Source organism: Trematomus bernacchii, unplaced genomic scaffold, assembly GCF_902827165.1.
Source record: "Trematomus bernacchii unplaced genomic scaffold, fTreBer1.1, whole genome shotgun sequence".
NCBI lineage: Eukaryota > Metazoa > Chordata > Actinopteri > Perciformes > Nototheniidae > Trematomus > Trematomus bernacchii.
In genome coordinates, this window is record NW_022987720.1 from 3,652,316 (window position 1) to 3,670,131 (window position 17,816).

General features: G+C 39.5%; 2 protein-coding genes across 5 annotated transcripts; both read right to left on the bottom strand.

Annotated features, from left to right (window-relative positions):
* Nucleotides 1–1,698: 1,698 nt before the first annotated feature.
* On the bottom strand, nucleotides 1,699–5,512 carry hebp2 (heme binding protein 2). 4 transcript variants are annotated; one of them, XM_034142223.1, is made up of 5 exons: nucleotides 5,426–5,512; nucleotides 5,062–5,162; nucleotides 4,007–4,142; nucleotides 3,173–3,353; nucleotides 1,699–2,912 (listed from the first exon to the last, which is right to left on the bottom strand). In XM_034142223.1, exons 2-5 carry the CDS (start codon nucleotides 5,137–5,139, stop codon nucleotides 2,729–2,731), a joined length of 579 nt encoding a protein of 192 aa, XP_033998114.1. In that variant the 5' UTR covers nucleotides 5,140–5,162; nucleotides 5,426–5,512; the 3' UTR covers nucleotides 1,699–2,728. The 4 variants fall into 4 exon arrangements, with proteins under 4 accessions (XP_033998114.1, XP_033998115.1, XP_033998113.1 ...); XM_034142224.1 differs by having other exon boundaries at nucleotides 5,062–5,165; nucleotides 5,426–5,494; XM_034142222.1 differs by having other exon boundaries at nucleotides 5,062–5,202; nucleotides 5,426–5,486.
* Nucleotides 5,513–6,211: 699 nt separating this feature from the next.
* On the bottom strand, nucleotides 6,212–17,257 carry cmtr1 (cap methyltransferase 1). Its single transcript, XM_034143175.1, has 24 exons — nucleotides 16,862–17,257; nucleotides 15,726–15,824; nucleotides 15,425–15,579; nucleotides 15,066–15,224; nucleotides 14,783–14,875; nucleotides 14,130–14,201; nucleotides 13,689–13,783; nucleotides 13,338–13,410; nucleotides 13,060–13,258; nucleotides 12,379–12,497; nucleotides 12,099–12,195; nucleotides 11,719–11,851; nucleotides 11,035–11,214; nucleotides 10,891–10,947; nucleotides 10,736–10,793; nucleotides 10,526–10,594; nucleotides 10,121–10,252; nucleotides 9,549–9,674; nucleotides 9,141–9,232; nucleotides 8,959–9,027; nucleotides 8,473–8,520; nucleotides 8,272–8,384; nucleotides 7,567–7,675; nucleotides 6,212–7,486 (listed from the first exon to the last, which is right to left on the bottom strand). Exons 2-24 carry the CDS (start codon nucleotides 15,820–15,822, stop codon nucleotides 7,351–7,353), a joined length of 2,481 nt encoding a protein of 826 aa, XP_033999066.1. The 5' UTR covers nucleotides 15,823–15,824; nucleotides 16,862–17,257; the 3' UTR covers nucleotides 6,212–7,350.
* Nucleotides 17,258–17,816: the final 559 nt, after the last annotated feature.

A 17,816-nucleotide genomic window follows, 5' to 3' on the forward strand; every position in this document is an offset into this window, starting at 1 on the left:
GACATGGTTTCTGTCATTTTTTTCTATAAGTGTGTGTGAGCCATCTGCCAAAACGCAAATCACAGTCTCATTAGTGCCGTTGCCATGACACCCACACTCGTCCGTCAAGCCCCACGGGGCCCACTCCCCCCCACCCAAAGGTTATCAGTTATGTCTCCTTCTGGACATCCTATTAGGACACACACTCATTCACAGGCTTGACCCATAATAGAGCTATCCAGTGACTGCAGAGTGACTGTCTGACTGCCCACGACTCACACCTCATTCCCAGACCAGTAATATGTCGTGGATCCCTTCCCAAGGGCACAGAAACAATGACCGCCCCTCAGTATTTATAATGAAGTCCCTCCACCTCCAATTCAGCAGTGTCATCTGCTCTCTGATGCCGTGTCCATCTGGCCGTCAGACCGAAATCAATACAAATCCCTCCCTGTCCAAATATATATAAGGGTCCCCCCATTATGAAAATTTCACTTTTTTGATGAGGGTCTCCCGTTGAGTCAGGAAATATTTGTTTAGATAAGGGTCCCCTAAGCACTTACTTTTAAGATAAGGGTCCCCCCTATTATAGGGAGGCGTGTTGTGGTGCAGTGGGTAGTGCGTTGGTGTTCGGATCAGGGGGTCACAGGTTCAAACCCCACTGCAGTCAGCATGTCGTTATGTCCCTGGGAAAGACACTTCACCACAAATTGCTCCTGTGGGGATTGCCCACAGTATTGAATATGTAAGTCGCTTTGGATAAAAGCATGTAATGTTATATATAACGTTAACTTTTTTGATGAGGGTCCCCCTTTATATAAAACATTTTTTATTTACATAAGGGCCCACCCTTATATAAACATTACATATTTTAGATAAGGGGCCTCCCTACGATAAAAAAATATTTTTTAGATATAATTCAAGTAACAATATATACACACATGCTGACAAACCAAAATGTCCATTTCAATCCCACCACTCTCCCACCCAACAACCCGTACACCAGTCCAGAAAGTACAGTTTTTGATAAGGGTCCCCCTTAAGTCCGGAACTCTCTTTTTAAATATAAGGGTCCCCCCTCAGATAAAACATTATTTTTGATAACGGTTCCCCCTTATATCTGGAACTAACTTTTAAAATAAGGGTTCCCCCCTTTAACAATATCATAGTATTTAAAAAAAAAAAAAAAAAGCTTGATCACAAGGCTTGGAATAACGTCATCAAAATGATTTACCAGTCCTTTTTCCTCCAATATATCTCTGACAATTATTTTACATATATGCTGACTGAAGTCCTCCATCAGGCAGGAAAGAAATACACGTGTTTAAATGTTAGCACCATTATACATTTGCTATCTGTAGCATAGTTTCACCTCACTGAGCAGGGACGGTGAGATTGATCTGACTGGCGAATAACAGATATATAGTGTGTGTGTTCAGAGGATAAAAAAAGATGTCAGATCTGCTGAGTGTCTGAACATGATATTGGGAACATTTCTGCCACAAATAAAGAGAATGACTCAGCAGACATGAACCAACAAGAGAGCCAGAGGAGAAGGTGAGAGAGGACGAAGCTTACAGTGTGGAGTACATCACCCTGCTGATGAAAGGTCTCAATGATCAGTGTGTGGAGGACGGCCTGCACTGTATCCCCTGCAGATCAAATACACCACCACACTCCAGTGAAGATGGAGGTACAAAATATCAGAAAAGTCAATCATTTAATGCAGAGGTATATTTATTAATAATGAAATCATAAATGTTTACATTCTTAAACATCATATTTCCCACGATTCATACTTCAGTGCAGTGCTTCTGTCACCATTCCCTCATCAAGTACCATGCCGTTTCCCTTCTGCAGGATTGCAAGCATGACTGGTCTAGATTTAACCCGACTCCCTCACTCATCACAACGAGCGTGATAAGGTGACAGAAAGTGAAGTCTGAGATCAGATTTACCAAGTCACCTTCACAGCAGGTACACGGACTGATAAAGGGAAAACCTGCTGTCAGTTTGTAGGTGACCTACAGAGTGAAAGGATTAATATAATAATTAAGATAATTACACTATCTCTGGCTATTAAAGCATCATATTGGTTATGGCTCAACTTAGATTGCATTTGTTCGCAGTCGCGCGTCATTTAGCATTCTCTGGGCAACTCGAACAGACAAGAGGAACCATTACGTTGCAATTATTGCTTTCAAACATGTGAACCTACCCTTTATTTCATCAGTCTTTTCATATTACTATTTAGGAAAACAAAAATTGAATTCCCACATAACAAATCAATTTGTAATAAAATAATGAAGAGGCACTTGAGGTTTTTGTCATGACAAGACGCACCAAATGAGAGGAATGTTTTCTGACTAGTTGGCACCACCTACTGGTAATATTTAACTATTGCATGCAGTTTTTCCCCAGGTTTTTTTTTTTTTTTTTTTTTTTTTTTTTTTTTTTTTTTTAAATGCTATTGTAATCATTTGTTAGGACTCTTTGTCAAGACCATCAGTAAGTGTACAATTCAGTAACTTTTAGTCAAAGGAAATAAAGCACAACACACAATCAGACAAATTAATATAATAATAATAATAATAATATACAAAAAGTATTTTGTTAGTATGACCTTCCATTTTGTTCCACATACACATACATAATAGGTATATTTTTTCCCTCATGTATTTTCTGTTCTTCCATGATATGGTTATTTAAAGCTTGTAGTGGTCAGAGCTTAGTGTAAACATTAAACGTATTATTCCTGCTCCTTCTTCAGGATCCACACCTCGTTCCTGCGGTGGGTGAGTTTGAAGGGACTGTCATACCCGGCTACGTAGAAGGGATGGTCGACGTATTGAACTGCGTCCCTCTTCAGGCTCTCAATAAGTTTCAGAAGCTCTTCACGCTTAATTTTCTCATTGGAGAAACCCCCATATGTCCTGAAACAATAACAAATTATCTAAACTTAAAAAGGTCACCTATTATGCAAAATCGATGTGTTAAGAGATTCTGAAAGTTTCAGGAAAAAAGATTTGCTCACTTTTTGTCCTGAACCATTTATATAAAAATCTGTCTGAAAATGAGCGGATCAGATTTTGGCCACTTTATGATGTCATAACGATGTTTTGGCTCGTTTAACCATTAGCCAATAACCAACCAAGGAAAAAACATGTATTATCAGTCATAAGCTGTACTCTACCTGACATAAGCTGTGAACTCTTTCCGGTGCTCCACAAACACGTCGGGGTCGCTCGGCTGCGGGGGGGCGTCCTGATGCTCCTCTGGGATGTAGAAGGACACGGTGAACTGAGACTCACAAGCGGGCCCGGCTCCAGGGTCAACACGGCACGACACAGGAGCCGTCATCTCCACTTTCACCTCTGACAAACAAGGCACAATCACAACACATTTTAGAAAAAGGGAATAAAAGACAAGCAGAACTCACATCTGCCTGCGAAAAAGATATAAAAGTACGTGAGAAATGTTCCGATTTGGTTGAGGATTGGTTTGAAATGTATTCTATTCAGCGAAATGTGTAAACTATGTGTAAGTTGCCAGCTGGAGGATCTACATTTCACTACATAAAGACACCTGAACAGATGGTGGAAACATAACACAATGTGTGGCAGATGTAGAGGATTAAACGGCAGGTTTACACATCAGCCTACACTGCAGTACTCAGTTCACACAATGTGTATTCTCATAAATAATGCTGCTGTAAACTGCTGAGTCAGAAAAGTCAGAGGTGCGGTTTGAAACTGCTGAGCAAGCACTAAAGTGAACTTTTTCCTCAGCTTTCTTGTCTCCACTTTCCTTCTGCCACTTTAAACATTATTTACCAGACTGATTGTGTTTTATCAAGTTTTTTTTAGGTTTAAGGATCTAACACACGTTTCTTTAACAATAGCAAAGAAAAGCCACTTCCACACTTCCCTGAATAAGTATCGACAGACTAAATAAAGATGTATACAGCCTTAGATCAGGCTGTACATGCTTTATTTATTATACAACATTAGGACTGGATGAAACTCACTGTTTTGATTGTTGCCTTGAATGTATTTGAAGAGCTTGCGGAAGCCTGCGCTGAGGGCCGCGTCCCATTCCATATCACTCAGAGTGGTGCTCACCCAGTTTGTGGCAAGGTATGTGCGGATCTCATAGTCTTGTCCCTGCAAACACACTCGTTATAAATTCATCAGTTGATTCCTTTTTTCAACTAGCAATAGATCAATAAAATACCAGAAACCAGTGTAAAATAATCAGTTTACAACATACTCTGTGAACTGATCAGGAACCTTGCCTGTATTTCCATAGGGATTGTTTTATCTATGTAACTAACTGAATGTGTATGTGTTACTTTTTAACTATGAGCCCACATATTTTAATATAAAAGTTTATATGTCACATATTTTAGAAACATGATATAGAAATAAAGTTTCAAAAGTTGATCGCTCATCAATACTATTACTGTTCTCCCCCTCCAGCATTACAGAACCTGACTGAATAGAGATTTAGATCTGCAAATGTCATGTTTGTTTCACACTCTGTCCAAAAGTGACTTCATCTAAATTAAATGCAATAAATAAAAGCAGCAAGTTCTCACAGTGGAGAATCTGGAACCAGCAAATGGTTTACACTTAAACTGGATAAAATTGAGTTTTAAAACCAACTGATTTTCTGTTGATCAACTTGTCTTTAGCACTACAGATAACTTTGAAAAAAACCTATCATTCACGACAAAACGACATCCTCAAATATTTCATTTATTATGATATATTCAACCTACATTTGTAGTAGTTCATATGTATTTATCATCAACGTGTATTTTATAATCCACACTAGCCTTATCATTATTATTGCACTGTTTTCACTATAAATTAGTCTACTTTTTACACATTACATCTGCATAAACTGCTATCCGAAACATAGAGATTGTGCATTCGCTGAAGGTTTGTCACTTTAAACTGTATTTTTCGACATTTCAGCACTACCTTTACTAACATCTCTTGTCACATATTCAAAGAGAACAATCCACATCAGTCCAACATTTTACTGTCATTTGACACAATGACAACTGGAAACATTTACCTCTTTCTTCTCTCCTTCTGTGTATTTAGGGTTCTGCAGTCCGGATGAGAACAGAGCCTGTCCCACAGCTTTCAGCATGACTGGAGTGAAGGTTGTCCAAACTACTAAGAGCAAAATATCGGTGAACTCGTTTTCCAACACCTGCAAATTAATTGTTCATGGAAAGGCATTACAAAACCCCACAGTAGCACCTGTTACATCAGGTCACGAGACGAGAACTCACACCTTAGCTTATAAAACTCTGCACATACATATTCACTCAATAATTCAGATACTGGGATGCAATTATTGACAGTACAAGATATTCTCACCTCGTAAGATGTTAAATGACTGAATAAATAATAAAATAGAAATACATAAATACCTGTAACGTCAAACGTACTCTCACTATTTGCAAGGGTGTGAATCCAGCGCGTTTGTTTTCAGAGCATCGCTTCCTGTTAAATAAAGCTGCAATCTGATTGGCTGAGCGAGTGGAACTTCAAAATAAGAGTCCCTATCTTTTGTGTCAACAACACCGTGTAAATAAAGAAAAGTTAAACTGAAGTCACCATTTACACTTGTTTGGGTGTTTTTGAATCATGCAACAACGCGGTGCAGGAATTGATAAAAAAGTATACGTTAAAAAATAAAAGAATACATGTAAAAAAACGAACTACCGTCAGGTGTCTATCAAAGGGAGGGGATACATTTGGCCGGCTGAAAATGCTGTTTTTTTAATTAATTTTCGTACCCCTAGAACTTTTGCTAGGAAAAAATAAAACTCTATATTCATCAATATGTTTGGGCATGTCCTCTGGTAGGTACAACATAAAACACTTTAAAGTAGGGAAACGCATCATGAAGGGGTTACTGTATCATTTTAGACGACATGGCCAGCGCTTAGACAATTATTGCACATTTGTTTACTTTAAAAACTGAAGTAAACTACAAACTGGGTCCAACATTATTATGTAATGTCGTGGACCTTTGTCAAAATGTAGTTATAATCTTTTTGTTTTTGTGCTCACTGATTGTATCGCTGTGTCTCTGTGTTACATATAATGAAGTTGGCGCCTTACGGCAACAAAGGACTCAAAGCTGCTTTATCGTCGTATTGTTATCATCTTCAGACAGGCGTATAAATGAAATGTTACCAGGCAGTTAAAAGTTATTTTTGGGAAGAGCATCTTCACCCATTTATTTACGACATCATAGTTATTTACATCATAGGGATTCATAGCTAACTTTACAAGAACAAAAATAAGTCATTTGCAGTATTTAAGAAAAACACAGTCCAGGCGATATGAGGCACAATAACAGAGGAGTCGGAGTAAAAGCCTAAAACCTAACAGGACCCCTTCCAACTGTTTAACAAACACACCCAAACAAACAGGAGATAGATAGACCACGTATGAACGAGAAATGCTACATCTATAACTCTTACCAACTTGAACGAAATGGTGAAAATAAGTCGGAAAATGATAGCTGTATTTGGGCTTAAGCTACATTTTTGCTTGAGTGATTACAAGGGGCCTGTTGGTGTGAGATATAGTCTCCATGGAGATGAGAGGTTGAGCAGTTGTAGAACAAGGCAAGCGCGACAGATATGGATGCATAGTTTAACAGCTGAAACTCTATCTAGCATTTTTCAAAATAGCAGGTGCATCTCTCTTGTCAAAGCTAATGTGATGTATGCACCCACACCCACACCCACACACACACACACACACATGCAATGTATGGACATAAGTGTAAAAAATGGATCTACAGGGACATGCGATCTAATGGAGGGATCATTGCAGCAGCTTTTTGTCTCCATTTTGTCCTATGAAGGGAGACCTATTCGTTACTATCCATAGAGCCAAGGGCAGTGGAAAAAGGCAAAAAGACAGAGTGGTTTGTCAAATGTTCGTTGCTTACACACGGTCCAAATGTCACTGCTGGAAATAGCAGCAAACAGTTCCTCCCCTGAGCCCCAGTTACAACCTGTTAATCATTTCCATACGCTGCGTAATATATAGTAACAAGCGGGCCCTAACAATGGTTATAAAACAATTTACTGATTGATATTTACTTGGGCAACAAAAACAGGGATTTATAAAAAACTAAAAGTTTATGATAGCTCTCATCAATGCATTGGTGGATTTATTGAATTGGTAGTATTTTATGAATCCCTCTTTAACTGTCGAAATAAAATCAATCAGGCAATGAATGATAACCTTTTTTCAAAGACTCTATATTCTCCACATGGTAGTGCGTTCTCCGTGTAGTTTGCAGCCAGTGAAGCTCCAGGGCTCTGTAAGCGTTTCAGGGCTGGTGGTTCTGGTGGACGAAGGACAGAACATCATCTTTGGACAGTTTCTCGGGGTCCATCCGTGTCTGAGAGTCGTGGACTATGACCCCGTCCACCCAGGCCCAGAAGTACCGCTCAGCGTGGCAAACACTGAAGGTGAAGACAAAGGAAGGAAACTGTTAAATCACATAAAGATGTTGCTATCTCAATGTGGAGAAGACGCTACAAACCTGAAGGGAGCAGCAGCGATGGCTGGCATTTCATAGGTGGAGTCCTTGGTGGTTTTGTTGAAGAAGAACTTCATTTTGGAGTTTTTGCTGTATGCCATCGTCCAGGGCTCTGATGGAAGGAGGCGAAGAGACACACATATTTTGAACATTTCTGAATTTAAATGTATGAAATGTAAAAGGTCCCCTATTATACTGTTTTCATCAATATATTATAGGTCTCAGATATATACAAACATGTCTCTGAAGTGTTTGGCTCGAAATACCAAACAGATCGTGAATTGTAGCATCCCATAATCCCCTCTGTTTCAGCCCTGTTTCAAAAGTGCTGATTCTCTGTCTATTACTTTAGATGAAAATAAGGAGCCACTCCCCACGCCTCTCTGAGAGATATTTGGTTAAAAATAACACAATGGTGCTCTAGGAGGAGATTCAGGTGATAAGGTGGGGGGGGGGGGGTTACCTTGGTTGGTTATTGGCTAATGGTTACACAAGCTAAAAAATCGTTATGACATCATAAAGTGGCCAAAATCTGATCAGCTCATTTTCAGACAGGTTTTTATATAAATGGATCAGGACAAAAAGTGAGTGAATCTTTTTTCCTGAAACTTTCAGAATGTCTTTACACAGAGGGGACACATGTTTATGTGTAAAAGACGTGAAAAAGTGGATTTTGCATAATAGGTGACCTTTAAGTGCCACTCATACCATTGACAGTCTTCACGACGTAAAGGCCGGTGGGAAGGAAGTGTCGGTCGTCTCTGCCCGTGTAGGACAGACGTGGGATTCCTCCTGAACTCTTCGTCACCTTCATCTCTAGTCTGTATGAAGAAAAGATAGTTAGAGAAATGTGAAACTTGGCCTGATGTTATAAAGCTTACATTCTCCATTACCGACATCCTGCCATACCTGACAAAGATCTTCTCCATTTCCTCCAGCCTGTAGACCTCCTTCACTCTGTTTGAGAAAATACAGAAGTACCATTAAAGAAATGTAAGATATAAAAGTACTCTCAAACTAATCAACTCATTCAAACCCGAGCACTGGACCCATATCACATTTTGTTTGAGCTGCATATTGGACCGGCATCATAAAGTAGTAGCTATGTCACAATCTCAGCACGTGGGTGTGTATTGTTTTAGTGTCAAATAAACTTGCTGACCATGTTGGCTTTACGTGATCAGAAAATGTCACAGGGGGATTAAAGTCTAAATCTACTTGTAAGCTTTGTGTTTACATTTCCATGACATTTGAAATGTTTTATGCGTGAAGCTTGATACTATAAAAGTGAGTTTTCTTCATGCCGGCCACACTTTTGGTGCTTTAGTGAGAATAAGATCTCTTCAAAAGACGACAAAGCACATTTAAAATAGTGAAATTCATTAAAATGATGACCTGATAGGGTTCATGTCTGGTCGGCTGGGTTTGGCCACTGCTTTGACAAACTTCTCAGCCATCTGGATCCTGGATACACAATGTACATTATTTAGTAAAATACAAAAACTGGTGTGAAAGGGAATTGTAATGCAATCGTAGGTGAATTTATTTATGAAGATGTGTGTGTGTATCATTCCTACCGTTGGTTGAAGTGCCGATCTCTCACATCAGTGCCATTCAGTATCAGAGCATCCATCACATGAACTGCGTTGATTCTCCGCTGGGCTTTGCCCTAAGGACCAAAGAAACTGTATTGAAACCTTTATATCTTTACAAATACAAGCAGCAAAATGCTTTTTGAGGTGTTTTTCTAACAATATGCAACTGTTCTTTTTTTCACGGGGGAAAAACACTGAAAACTCCTACAAATACAACTGAACTCAACAACCTGAAGCATGTTTTTGGAGAAAACAATTAGGAATGCAGGACACAACAGAAGTACATAGCATCTCATGAGAATTGTTGTTATTTCAGAAAGAAAATAAATAGAGCCGAGCTTAAAGAGATTACGATACTGGCTCCCATATTTCATCTGTTCTTCGTCTCACCTCGCCCTTTAGTTCTTGGACGATCTCCACACTCAGAAGTGTATCTCTTGGCAGTTCCAGCTTGAAACTCTCCAGTTTCCTCCAGCGCACCGGCAGCTTCCCCTCCCATATGTATATCTGAGACTTCTACACAAGCCAAGGGGAAACAGGGAGAGCAGATAAAGAGGTCAAAACAGGTTCATCTACAGGCTACCATGCTTTAAGAACATATTCAATCCCCTTGGCTCACTACTAGCCCTCTGAATAAACAAATACAAACATTAGGGTTGAATAGATTAGCCTTTCAGCGCTGCATGAAAATCTTTCCCAAAATCAAAGCAAAGCCAAGGGGAAGTTGAGAGAACAGATAAAGAAATGGGACGAGGTTTAAGGACAGCATTTGATGATACTGGCCTGGATGTTGAAATACAGTACATCACACATATAGGCTGCTATCTGATATCAAATATGTTATTCTTGACAAAGACTTAAATTACATTTCAATATTCTTCAATATTATGACATCTACCTAATAATAGAGGATTGAGCAGGTTGTGTGGAAAAGACATAACTACAGTGCTACATTGACTCACCCCTTGCGAAAGAAGGAAGATCTGCTCTCCACCTCCCACAATGCACCTGTGGTCAAGGATATGACGCAACTTCTCGAGTGAAGTGGAGGTGAGAGGTGTGAGCTTTGTCTGGAATGACTCCACATCTGAGTTCTGAGGAGATATGGAGACACATGTTACATTTTAAACCAGCTCATATATTGGAGTTTTACTCATTTGTGAACAGATCAAAACAAATATTTGTTTTGAAATCTGTTTTGAACCAGATAAATACTGTTTAGGATTCACCAAAGTGCAAAAAGCTGCCCCACTTTTTTATTTGACATGTATTATTAATTAGGAAGTAGAATCCTCTGACAGCCCACATTCATCAGCGTCACCTTTTCGCCCAGTAGGGTTTCTTTAATCCCAGATTCATTCACTGACCTTTATCAGCTCGTAGAACTTTGACTTTGGGTCTGAGGAAGTAGGGGTGACTCTGGCCTTGTCTGGGACCTGGGGATGGGAGTACAATGTATTTAGGAGTAGAATTACATAGAACAAAACGGCATTATTCAACCAAACCTATTGCTTCTATTAGATTGGTTTTATTCCGACTTCAATCTAGTAAATATATAACACAGTTTCTCCACTCACCCCCCACAGTTTCAGGCACTCCTTCCTAATCTCTGCCTGCCTCGTCTCAGAAAGAGTCCTAGAGGAACACACGTCACATAATCAGTAAAAAAAAAAAAGAAGACTTTAATGTCATACAGATGAATGCACACAGAAGTACAAGACAGCTCACTCACTGGTCTACAACGAAGGCGTGGATCTTAGCCAAGGCCTTGATCTGGACCACACAGAGGCTACAGTGAGAGTAAACACATTTCTGTCAGTCATTGATTCTGAAATAAAAAGGTTAACAGGCCTTTGTGAATACTGTGTGTCTGAACCTCTCGTTGGAGTTGACCATGAACTGGTAGAAGTCTGTGTCTTCCTTGATGAGGCTCAGAGGAACCACCTCCGTGACGTCAGTGTCCGTGTTCCTCAGCTGGTTCAGTTTCAGGTTGACTCTGAACATGTATTCTCTGATGGCGTCTGAGCCGGGCTTCAGACCACGGCACACTACGTACCTGCAGAGCGAGAGAAGCACCAGTTTCTTGTAAGAATGAATGAAACATTTGATCCATAGCACAGAGTGTTCCATTTCTGTTGGGTTGAGACTTGCTGAACTTTATATATATATATATATAAAGTTGAACAAAATATCTGTCATCAAGAACATTTTTATTTCATTATGGTCTTTATGGTAACTTTTATTGGCCTGCAAAGCCACGTTATGTGTAAGGCTGAGGCTAAATGATACAGTAAAAAAGTTATATGAGGGAAAGTCCATGTTAGAATCACATGATGTTTTGAAGACTAACAGTCAGTCTTCATAATGCCTTTATCTAGTCATGTAGTTTACAACAACGTTTTGCACGTATGTATGATATATATCAGAGAACATGCAGATTATATAAGTTAATAAAATGTGTTTAAAATACAATAATTACCCTGTCAATAAACATACACAAGCAACAAACTCCACACAGATTTTCTAGCACATGGTGTACATTCATCACACACAGCCGCACCTCTCAGAGTTGGCCGGCCTGCTGGTGATGGGTTTGAAGAGAGAGATCCTGTCGAAGGAGAGGTAGAGCAGGTAGATCAAACCCACACTGAAGGGAGTGAAGAGGTCAAAGGTCTTGCAGACAAAGTGACCACCTGGAGAAGCAAAAAGAAACTGGTTTATTCTAATCCTTAGCGTAAACAAACAGTACATGTGTGCAGAGGTGAGTATAACATCATGAATAGGATGAAGGTACGTATAACAAGACTGAACAGAAATGTTTTCATTAGTTTCCCAGAGTTTTAGGGACATGTTGAAAGGTTAGGAGCTACAGCCAAAGTCTAAAATGTCATGATGGACAGGAAAGCTGACTGATTCATTTATGCACATGAATACACACACCTGTCCTGAGTGTCGAGATGGCAGTGAGGAACTGACAGAGCAGCAGCTGTTTGCTCAGGATCTCCTGGATGTTTTCCTGGCCTTCCACAGAGAAACCCTGCCAGAAACAGTCAGTTAGGAAACCAAAAGTGATCCAATCAGTAAAAAAAAAACCCAGAGAGCAGGACTTTGTAACCTTATCTTCTGCTTGATATGTATATCTAAGATACTTTGCTGCAGAGCTGTAGCTACAAATAAACCCCGCAGTAAAAACTAAAATAGACATGTGAATTAGTCTCACCCCATCTGCCATGAGGAAGTGCATCCCTCTTCTCTCTGTGCTCTCCAGGACGAAATTTCGGAAGGCGGTGATGTTTTCTGGCCGAGTGATGTCTCCGTCCCCATCCACCCCTCCCTCACCTGGGACACATAAAGGTCAAGAGTTTGTCTGAATCATTCATCACCTGAGACGTGACTGTTTTCTCTCCTCCTCTCTGAACGTGATTATTATTATTATGTATTTATTTCAACAAGGACCATGCATACAAATACATTAATCTCAGAAAAAAGAGAAGAGATGAATTATGCCAGATTATAGGTAATAGCTCATTTCCATCTGCAGTCCTGAGGTAGGTACATAACAATCAACAAACACTAAAAACATTGCTTAATCTCTATCACACAAACGATTATAAAACATGATCTAAGTACAGGTCAATCAAATAATACATAGTACAGTTCAAATATAATATTACAATACAGTTAAAATGGAAACACTCAGATTACAGTGTAATTAATGTTGGCATGACTGGTTGCTTAATATCAATTTGTTTGCACCATAAGAGAATGAGTTAGTGTTTTGATGGCGGTAAATGAAAATGCAGATTGTGCAAAGGCAGTGCGCCTCAGAGGGACGGTAATATCTGCATTTAGTGCAGATCTTGAGTTTCTGCAGCTCTGCTCACGTGATGTGTGTGCGTACCGTAGTAAGGCTCAAACAGCTCACTCGGAGCCGCAAAGAAATCTTCCAGTTTGAAGTCAGAGGGTCCTTTCAGCGTCATGCCAAACCCCTTGGCGTGCCAGCGCCTCCTCCACAGTATGTACTCTGAGAAGCCTCCAGGCCCCGCACAGACGTCACCGAAGTACAGAAGCTCGCCCTCGCGGTCCTTTGTCAGAGGTTTCTGCATAATGAGAGAGGTTTGTTTAAGCATCTGTTTATAAAGGTCTCTGTAAACACATATCTGCTGCTGACCAACTCACCCCTTGTGAATCCTTAGGGTTGGTAAACATTTGGTCGAAGCAATGGTCGATGTTGGACATTTTCATAGCGGCTCTGAATAGAGAGAGACACAAAAACAACTTGTCATTGTCGTTAGTAAAAGCTGGAAACTATTAGTCAGATTTTATTTCCTGATATTATGTACAGATGATATATACAAATGTTAATTAAGCGTACACACAGCCACATTCTTTACATTGCCATTGTTCAAAAACAGCTATTAGTAATTCATAATTTGAGTTTTTTCAATATGTAAGCAGAGCAAATGACTTACACAAAATGACCCACGTTAATAACATGACAACTCTGCTGATAACCGCCTACGTACTGACCTGTTGAGGAAGATACCTCCTCTGATCGTCTCGTAAGGGTTAGAGCGTGTCCGTGCTCTCCTCATCTCCTCGCCCTCCAGGTTATCGAATACTGTCTGAAAAACAAACACACACCGTGGTTAAACAACTCAGGTATATTACAGTATTATGATTTAGATGTATCCAGTATATGTGGACATTCACAGAGCTTTACACAAAGAAGAGTCCATTGATAAACTCATTCACCATAGCACCATATTGAAAAAGGGATTCCAGTAGTTTATCAGAAGAGGAAACAGACAAGACACTTAAATGCAGTAGTGAACTCTTTTGATTGCCTAGACAGCACACATACACACTAAGATGTTCATCATAGTGTTTCATAGGTAGGTTCCTGTATAGACAGTTCGATGTTTGTTAATAACATTTAAAAAAGCATAACAATTTGAAGTTAAAGCTCACCTTGCACCTTAGAAGAGTGTGCAGAAGATCTTCAGTGCAAAACTCTGTTTCATCCTCAATCTTAAGTTTTCTCTGTAAGCAGAAAAAAAGAAGACTCAGAACAAAACGTACACATTTGAGGCAAAAGAGGGCGCTTGATGTTACAGGGCTTTCAGCACCACACCAATTCCATACTTGCAGACCGCCCCTTCAGGTGTTTTGCTTTTAAAATCAAATTACATTTATTTAACTTTAAAGATCAAAGGCCTCTTCAGATATTGAGTGTTATCAACAAATATATCTTCTTGTAAAATATCCTGAGTTTTTGGTAAAACCAGTGTTTTCACAAGTTAATTAACCGATAGGCACACTGCGGCATCCCTAGGGCCTGCGTGAACAATGAAATATATATACAGTATATATGAAGGCAAGTTTATTTATTCAATGCAATTCAAAATGTAGGTCTGACTCTCAATCATTGCTAACTTTTTAGCAGAAATAGTTTTCTTTGACCTCAATTTCTTTCTACTTTATTTTTTAACTTATCCTTTAGTTATTTCAAGTGTTTCGTGCTAAACGAATCCACCTTTTGAAAATTTTAATCTGCAACCCAATATTACGAAAATGCAATGGATCCTGGGTAGATCAAGTAAGTTTGAAGTGTTTGTATTTACCGGCCCCATTTTCATCCAGTCTCTCAGCTCAGTGGCATCTGGGTTCTCTGTAGTGCATTCTGGGAACCAGTCTACCTTTTGTACGGCCGTGGGCTGGAAAGAAAAAAGTCAAAAAAAGAGAGAAAACAATAAAACAATGGAGATATAGATCATGTCAACAGGTCATTATGATGTATGTGTAGGAATTAAGGATTGGAAATGAAAAACACAGTTGATGGTTCAAGATAATTTCACATAATTAAAAGAGAAACACGCAATATGGTTATTATTTACTTCTGTGTACCTCTGGTTCGTCGCGCCAGTCGACACTGAGCTCCCCCTGAAAGCCCTGCAGAGTGAGACCGAGACCCCTTCTCCCTCGCTGGGTAGAGGCCTCAATGATCTCTTTGCGTCCCTGGCCAAACTTTCCCAAACCTGAACCCTCACGGAAACCCATCTTGGCCTAAAGGTGTAAGAGGAAGCAGAGAAAAAGGGAATTATACAAAAACTGTGGAAAACTCTTCTGAATATCTTTGCAAATAATCTAAAATAAACATTATCTGGGTTCCAGAAATCTGCAGCACAGACTATGAAACTGTCAATATCTAGTATATTAGATAATTAGTAAGTAGAAGTAAGTAAGTGCGGTTTAGAATACATTACCATGAGTTTCTGTGACACACTGTTGTACATAGAGAAATCAGAGGAGGCATCATTTTGAGTGGGGTCATTGTCCGGGTCATCAGCTATTACAGAGGGCATGGAGAATCCTGGTCTCTGGTCCTCCTGGTCACTGAGGGAGTCATTTTGGCTCGAGTCTAGAGAGAATAAAACCACAGACACACAGGGAAACACATTCATTTAGAAACAGGAGCAGGCAGCGACACGCAGGCAAACAAACAAACTTCTTGATAATCTTTTCACTTGTGGGAGTCATTGTTTGCAGGGGGAAATAATGTTTTACCTTGTCTGGATAACTGCGACTCTTCATCTGAGCTGCTGTCATCGCGTGGCCTCTTCGCCCCCTGCAGTGGTGCTGCTTCGACTCGTCTCTTCATCATGGCTAAAAGAGAGTAGAGATAAAACAATTATGATGTATTATTGTATCTGATGGATGAGGTGTAACAGAACATAGATGATTTAGTAGAGGAACAAGGACTGAGACAGCAATACCAAACCCTGGATGAGGTAACTTTAAAAATAATCTGAAATAATAATCAGCAATGATGCATGTATGAAAAACAAGTATTGTGACCGAAAGTGCTGAAGCTTTATTATAAAAATACATGGTAGTGATTCATGTTGAATATGTTGTAAATCAAAATTATATTTGCTGAGTAGTTTTACAGCTAAACATTGTTTCAGATTTTGTGTTTTGGGACATCAGATGATGTTGTTAATTTTTTTAAATGTAACCTTAGATAGCTCTTTGCAAAATAAACAAACCCCAACGTTAGAGAAAGAAAACATTTAGTTGCGAATGTAATGGCTTTCTATTGCATAGTCAACAATGCAAATGCACTGTCTTGCCCATGTTTTTCTTACACATGAATTCGTGACATACAGTACACAAACAATATATGTATGAAGTAAAAAGAGGAAAGTCCTTTTCAACAGTAACCACCACAACATTGGATCCACCAATTGTCCTGCTCTGAGCTTATTTCTTATCTGAACTAAGCAAATAAGAAAAAGTGCACACTTGTTTTGTTGTTGCTTTTTGTCTGTGGCCGAAAAGGGGAATTGGAGGGAACACTTCCATGCAAGCACTAAGAAAAGCATTAATGCGTAAATGCTATGTGACTGTATTTATATCGTGATGCAAGGCGTAACGTTATTAAAAGCAGCACTTCTACCAAAGCATGGTTATTATCAACAAGTCTTCCTTTAAACAATAACATAAACGGCTCGCTTGGTTATATTGGGACACCTTGCCCCAGCTAGCGCATTTGATGTATTAAAATTACATTCACAAAAGACGTAAACTGTGACTCGTCAACATCACATATAACTCAAGCGACTTCTTCACCCTCCACCTGGCCAGAACTTGACAATAATGTCACAATCTTAAATACATTCCTTGGAAATATGAACAGTTACCTCTGTGGTTATGTTGTAGTTAGCAGCAGTCAGCTATAAAAGTTTTGTATAGTCGGCCCATTCCACTTTCCAAGATATATTATGGCAGGAAAACACAGCTTAGGTTACAGACTATCTAGTTAGTGTCAGAGTGTTTTCGTGTTTTCTGTGAAACGAAACTGCGCAGCTGTAGCAGCTTTAGCTCTTAGCTAAATTAGCCAGCTAGTTTTTACCAGCTCAGAAGAAACACTTCACTCTTCTGTGTCGAAACAGCAGCGACACAACGTTAACTCCGCATGTGTTTCGAGCTCCCCACTTGGATTTTTATTTGCATGGAAACTTTTGTTAAACACTTTCCTTTTTAAGGTTTACATTAGCCCGCGTTCTGAAAGTAGAATTTTCAGGGGTCCTTCCTTCAGTGAGGACAAACAGTAATGGCGCGCGTGACGTAACGAGTGTCTATACAGATGCCTGTATGTTTTGGTTGTTCTTTTTATTTATTTATTATTATTTATTAATTTTCTATTCAATGTATAATATATGATCAATGTCCAAGGTGATACTATGCAGGGGCGGATCTACCGGGGTGGCAACTGCCACCCTAAAAAATAGCCTTGCCACCCCAGCGCCCACCTCAGTTGGCAGCTTTGTTTTGAAAGAAAAGTTGTGGCTCATCGGACATTTATGAGAGAACATCTCTAATGTCCGAGTGCAAGTGAATGCAGCACAAGACGCGAGCCTTGCCGGGCGATACCACCAAATCTTGATTCGATCCGATACCAAGTATTTCAGGGCCAGTATCGCCGATACCGATATCGATACCGATACTTTTTTAAATGAAAAGCGTCTTATGTACTTTCATATATGGGAGAGCTGCATGACATGATTTTTGAGCTGAAAGCATCATAAATAGACTAAATCTGAATTCATTTTCATGAATAAAGACAGGACAGTTTTTATAGACAAATAAACGTTT